We start from the raw sequence: 6726 nt of genomic DNA, 5'->3' as shown, positions 1-6726 counted from the left end.
CCTTGTGATCCGCCCGCCTCGGCCTCCCAAAGTGCTGGAATTACAGGTGTGAGCCACCGCGCCCGGCCAGATCATTTAATTCTTAAAACAACTTATGAGGTAGGTTCATTTAGAAAACTGAATCCAAGTCGGGCGCAGTGGCTCACGCCTGTAATCCCAGCACTTTGGGAGGCTGAGGCGGGTGGATCACAAGGTCAGGAGATTGAGACCATCCTGGCTAACATGGTGAAACCCCGTCTCTACCAAAAAATACAAAAAATTAGCTGGGCGTGGTGGCGGGCGCCTGTAGTCCCAGCTACTCAGGAGGCTGAGGCAGGAGAATGACATGAACCCAGGAGGCGGAGCTTGCAGTGAGCCCAGATCGCCCCACTGCACTCCAGCCTGGGCAACAGAGCGAGACTCCATCTCAAAAAGAAAGAAAAAAGAAAAAAAAGAAAAGAAAATTGAATCCAGAAACACAAAGAAAACGCATAAGGAACTTGCTCCATGTCCCACAATTTAGTAACTGGCGAAGAGCAGATGGGAGGCTGGGCCATGGGACTCCAGAACACCCTTAACCACCATATTGTGCTGCCTCTAAACCCAGAAGACTCCTGGGAAGCGTATCCTCTCCATAAGATCTTTGAGCATTGCAGGGTAGGGCTGCCTTAAAATCAACTATGGGCCGGGCACAGTGGCTCACACCTGTAATCTCAGAACTTTGGTAGGCCAAGGCAGGTGGATCACCTGAGGTCAGGAGTTTGAGACCAGCCTGGCCAACATGGGGAAACCCCATCTCTATTAAAAACACAAAGATTAGCCAGGTGTGGTGGCACATGCCTGTAGTCTCAGCTACTCAGGAGGCTGAGGCATGAGAATGGCGTGAACCCAAAAGACAGAGGTTGCAGTGAGCCGAGATCATACCACTGCACTCTAGCCTGGACAACAGATGGAGACCCGGTCTCAAAAAAAAAAAAAAAAAAAAAAAAAAAAATCAATAAAGACAATCTCAGGGCAAGTGGTGGGACATCATGGGAGACACAGGGTCCCAAAGGGGAAGTGCTGGGAAATCCTGAGGAAGAGGGGATGAGGTAGAGGACTGTATAGAGGAAGGCCAAGCTTGGGGCTCTATGGGTGGGGGCAGGGCCTGGGAGGCTGCAAGGGGAAGGTGGGGTAAGCTTGGAGGAGTCAGCCTGGGTAGTGGCAGGCTCTCACCAGCGAACATTCGGGCCTCTTCAGTGGGCACTTCCCGGGCCTGGCTGAGGTCACTCTTGTTACCCACGAGCATGACGACGATCGTGGCTTCAGCATGGTCATAGAGCTCTTTCAGCCATCGCTCCACCACAGCATAGGTCTGGTGCTTGGTTAGGTCAAACACCAGGAGGGCCCCCACTGCACCACGATAGTACCTGGGTGGGAATGAGAAGGATGGACAGAGATACGATCAGGGGCATCGGACCCAGCATCAGAGCAGAGCCATCAAGCTAGAACACCCCGGATCAGAGTACTAGAGATCAGGAAATACAGAAACTTGTGGCCAGGGGCCCAAAACCCAACAGAGCAGCCCAAGGCTCCTCTGCCTTCCAGGGACACTAGCCTTGGAGCCTCTAAAGTTTCACCTCCCTCGGCTGGGCGTGGTGGCTCACGCCTGTAATCCCAGCACTTTGGGAGGCTGGATCACCTGAGGTCAGGAGTTTGAGACTAGCCTAACCAACATGGAGAAACCCCATCTCTACTAAAAATACAAAAATTAGCCAGGCATGGTGGTGCATGCTTGTAATCCCAGCTACTCAGGAGGCTAAGGCAGGAGAATTGTTTGAATCCGGGAGGCGGAGGTTGCGGTGAGCTGAGATCTCTCCATTGTACTCTAGCCTGGGCAACAAGAGCGAAAATTTGTCTCAACTGACTGACTAAATACATAAAAAAGTTTCACCTCCCTGCTCTAAAATCTCCATTGGCTCCCTCACAGCCAGCCCCTCTACTTTCTCAGGTCCTCATCCTGATTTTAGCCCCTACTCTCCACCAATGCACATCTGGGCTTTTGCCAACTCTGCCACCTTCAAGATCTTCCTCACATGGCTCCTGAACAGTGGCCTCTTCTCTCTTGTGGCCATCTTCCTAGGATTAGCTGAATGCCTACCTCTTGCAGCAGTCCCTGGCCAGACCATTCAAGGCATCACTGCAAGCATCCAATCTCCCTCTTGGAGTTGGATGGGATGTCTTCAGACTAGTGATGTCTAACTCCCAATTTGTTGATGAGTCAACTGAGATCAGGTAACGAGGAGTGTGTGTAACCAAAGCCCCTGATTCTTGCTTCCTGCCCCCTGGCAAACAGACCCCATTTCACATGCTTAGGCCTCACACTGACTGAAAGATACTTTTTTTTTTTTTTTTTGAGACCGAGTCTCACTTTTGTCGCCAGAGTGGAGTGCAGTGGCACGATCTCGGCTCACTGCAAACTCCACCTCCCAGGTTTGAGTGATTCTCCTGTCTCAGCCTCCCGAGTGGTTGGGATTACAGTCACCTACCACCATACCCGACTAATTTTTGTATTTTTAGTAGAGATGGGGGTTTCACTATGTTGGCCAGGCTGGTCTTGAACTCCTAACCTTGTAATCTGCCCACCTCAGCCTCCCAAAGTGCTGGAATTACAGGTGTGAGCTGCCGCGCTCAGTTGACACTTTTTTCTTGAGACACGGTATTGCTTTGTCACCCAGGGTGGAGTGCAGTAGGGCGATTTCGGCTCACTGCAACTTCCACCTCCCAGGTTCAAGCCATCCTCCTGCCTTAGCTTCCCGAGTATCTGGGACTACGGGTACGCACCACCAAGCCCAGCTAATTTTTTATATTTTTGGTAGAGACAGGATTTCACCATGTTGCCCAGGCTGGTCTCGAATTCATGAGCTCAAGCAATCCACCCACCTTGGCCTCCCAAAGTGCTGGGATTACAGGTGTGAGCCAACACACCTGGCCTAAGAGTCACTTTGGATGTGGTGTCAGGAGGCCTAACCTCCTATGTGTCCTCTGAGTCTTCATAAAATGCAGATGGCAGGTTCAGCTTTTGGCCATCTGTGGTTAGATGAAAGTTGCCAAGTGCAGAGCATTGTGCGGAAGTGAGGGGGCGCTCTCGATCCGTGCAGCTTGCCCCCATCCCGGTTCCACCCTGATTTCACCTTGCTTGTATTTATACAGAAATTAATTAATTATAGCACTTTACTCTTGTGGTACTTTAAGGGTTACATAAAATGCCAAATGTAAAGTGCCTTGTCCCTTCCTGGGCACATAGCAAAGGCTTAGTAAGTGGCAATGATTCCTGCTTTTAGTAGTACTAGTCAGTGTTACTATATCCTGGCTTGTGCTGGTTCTGTTTACTGTACCTTTTATCTTCTGTGATCTCCACCCCCACCCCCCAGAGCCCACTGCTGAGCCCCCTTGCCTCCTCCACCCCAACTTCTCCTCCAGAAGTGTTCCTTGACTTCCCCAGAACTCCCACTACCCAGCAGCCCCCCAGGCCCGGGCTCACGCCGAGGTGATGGCTCGGTACCGCTCCAGGCCAGCTGTGTCCCAGATCTGAGCCTTGACAGCAGCGGTGCCCAACATCACAGTGCGGGTGGAGAACTCAACCCCGATGGTGGTGCGGCTGTCGTGGCTGAACTCATTGCGCGTGAATCGGGAGAGTAGATTGGTCTTCCCCACACCTGATTCGCCGATCAGCACCACTGAAGGAGTGGAGAGATAAGGGCTGAGCATGGGGTAGAGCAGCTCCAAGCCCACCTGAGCTTGCAGGGTCTGCCCAGCAGAAAAAGGGAACTGAGCTCAGAAAAAAGATTAGGGAATGGAGTCTCCTGTGAGACTGGAGTCTGCAACTCAGCATAGTGCATCTGTCCCGGTGGGCAGAAAAGCCAAGAGTTTAAAACAAACAAAGGGGCTTGACGGGTCATAGCCTGGTCTGTTGAGATACGGTTGCAGAGTGAGCCTGCATCTCTAGTGAGGGAGTGACATCTGTGGGCTGTTTATGAGTGTCCTGCGGAGACATTACTGTTGTGTGTGAATAGGGACAGGGATGGTTGGAGGTCGGGGGGTGCACAGTTCTGGACTAGGACTAGGAGTATGAGAACACTGTGCTTGTCTCTATATGTATGAGCCGGGAGGACAAGTGGGAGGTTTGGTGTGTGTGTTTGCATAAGGAACAGAGGTGTGAATCGAAGTGTGGGTAAGGAGAAAGTTTGGCAGTTGACACATCTGTGGGTGAGAGGAAGGCGTGTGTGCTCATGTGTGTGTAAGAAGTTAGGTTCCAGTTGTCCCTAAGGACGGGCAGTCCCGCATGGTTAAGAGCATGGGACTGGGTGTTAGACCAGCTATGTGTCCTTCAGCAAGTTATTTAACCTCTCTGAGCTGTCCTTTTCATATGAAAAATGGGGAAGACATTAGTATCTACCTTAAGGGTTGTTGTAGGAAGTGAGATGTTGCCCAGGATATAGTAAGTGTAAAAATCATGACTGGTACGATTGTTCTTAGCACGCCAGAGTTTTTGCCTTTGGGTTTTCAGAGACAAAGGATTCACCAGAGGGGCCATGAAGACCCTTTAGCCTGGTGGGCAGCATCCAGGGCCCAGTCTTACCCACTATGGATGAGCTGGGGGCTGGGGTAGAGTGTAGGGGGCTGATGTAAGTATAGCCCACAAATTGCACTGGCACTGAGCTGAGCACACAGAATTAGAGGAGGCCACCCAGAGTGGTTCTGGAAAGGCAGGCTGGCACCCAAGGACTGGGAGCCACATACTGTGGGCTCTGGTCCCTGCTCAGCTTCTAACTAACTGTGTGAACTTGAACAAGTGACTCACCTTTTCTCAGTCTCAGTTTCCTTGCTTATATAACCTATAAAGGCCTCCTCCAACTTTAAAAGTTCCTTGGCTGGGTGTGGAGGTTCACACCTGTAATGTCAGCACTTTGGGAGGCCAAGGCAGGAGGATCTCTTGAGTCCACGAGTTTGAGACCAGCCTGGGTAACATGGTGAAACCCCATCTCTACAAAAAATACAAAAATTAGCCAGGCATGGTGGCATGTGCCTGTAGTCTCACCTACCTGGGAGGCTAAAGTGGGAGGATTGCTTGAGCCCGGGGGGTGGAGGTTGCAGTGAGCCGAGTTTGTGCCACTGCACTCCAGCCTGGGTGACAGAGTGAAACCCCGACTCAAAAAAAGAAAGAAGGAAAGAAAAAAAAAATTAGCCAAGTGTACTGGCAAGTGCATGTAGTCCCAGCTACTCAAGAGGCTGAGGTGGAAGGATTGTTTGAGCCCTGTAGGTTGTGGCTACAATGAGCTGTGATGGCATCACTGCACTCCAGCCTGGGTGACAGTGAAATTGTGTCTCAAAAAATAAAAATAAAAAAATATATATCTAAACATTCCTTATTTGTGTAGGACAATATGGAAAAGCTGGAAATAATTGGATACGTGTCGGTAAGAAGATGTGTGTGTGTGTGTGTATGTGTGTGTGTGTGTTCCTGCCTCTCCCCTACTGGGCACATCCCCATCTCATCCCTCTCAGTGGATGGGCTCTCAGCCCTAGCTTCATACCCCAAAGGTGCTTAGGGCAAGGGCATTGAAGTCAGACTTTGTGGCCTTTTGTAAACCACTTTGCCTCTAAGCCTCAGTTGTAAAGTGGAGATACTAATGGTTCGTGTTTACAGTGTATTGAATGCTTATTATGTGCCAGGCAGTGTCCTTAAAAGCTTTACACATATTACCTCATTTAATCCTCATAACAATGCCATGAATCCCATTACTATTTTCCCTGTTTTTACAGACAAGGCGCTTTGGAGGTCAAAATGACTTGCCCAAGATAACAGGGCTCGTGCTGTAAACATAGAGATGTGCTGGCCAGATTAGCCTTCAAGGAAGGACTTGCCCCCAAGCTGCAGGGAGTGCAGGCTGCAGACAGGCTCCAGCTGTCAGCTCCTTCAGCATCTGCCTCTGGTGCAGACAGCGGCCTCACTGGAAGTCATGCCTTTTCTGGGTAGCCTACACCCAGTGCTCAAGCAAGGTGAGGCAATCACAGAGCTCCCTGCCCTTGACCCAGGTTTTGTCGAGCCTGTGTTGCTGTTTGACTTCTCCCTCTGCCCAATTATGTTTCCTCTCCCTTCCTTTCACAGGTGCTGATTCATAAAAAAAACATTGAGCTGGGCGCAGTGGCTCATGCCTGTAATCCCAGCACTTTGGGAGGCCTAGGAGGGCGTATCACAAGGTCAAGAGACTGAGACCATCCTGGCCAACATGATGAAACCCCATCTCTACTAAAAATACAAAAATTAGCTGGGTGTGGTGGTGCACACCTGTCGTCCTAGCTACTCAGGAGGCTGAGGCAGGAGAATTGTTTGAACCCAGGAAGCGAAGGTTGCAGGGAGGTGGAGGTTGCAGTGAGCAGAGATCACTCCACTGTACTCCAGCCTGGGCAACAGAGCCAGACTACGTCTCAAAAAACAAACAAACAAACATTGAACACCCCAACTTCTCAGCATCTGCTTCTAGGGACCCCAACCCTCAATACTTTTTTTTTGTTTTGTTTTGTTTTGTTTTTGAGGTGGAGTCTTGCTCTGTCGCCCGGACTGGAGTGCAGTGGCCGGATCTCAGCTCACTGCAAGCTCCGCCTCCCGGGTTTAGGCCATTCTCCTGCCTCAGCCTCCCAAGTAGCTGAGACTACAGGCGCCCGCCACCTCGCCCAGCTAGTTTTTGTATTTTTAGTAGAGAC

The 6726-nt window shown here is 50.6% G+C and overlaps 1 protein-coding gene across 1 annotated transcript in view; it reads right to left on the bottom strand.

The window, feature by feature from the left end:
* The window catches only part of RAB25 (RAB25, member RAS oncogene family), a 10274-nt gene that overhangs the window by 1185 nt on the left and 2363 nt on the right, over nt 1-6726 (bottom strand). The window contains exons 2-3 of the mRNA XM_023214017.1: nt 3503-3698; nt 1195-1388 (exon numbers count right to left, since the gene is read on the bottom strand). Of these exons, the coding sequence (XP_023069785.1) occupies nt 1195-1388; nt 3503-3698 (390 nt within the window). The remainder of the gene's footprint in view (nt 1-1194; nt 1389-3502; nt 3699-6726) is intronic.

The sequence above is a fragment of the Piliocolobus tephrosceles genome, chromosome 1, assembly GCF_002776525.5.
Source record: "Piliocolobus tephrosceles isolate RC106 chromosome 1, ASM277652v3, whole genome shotgun sequence".
Taxonomy (NCBI): Eukaryota; Metazoa; Chordata; class Mammalia; order Primates; family Cercopithecidae; genus Piliocolobus; species Piliocolobus tephrosceles.
Note: the sequence above shows the minus strand (reverse complement) of the source record. Positions and strands in the feature narration are given on the sequence as shown.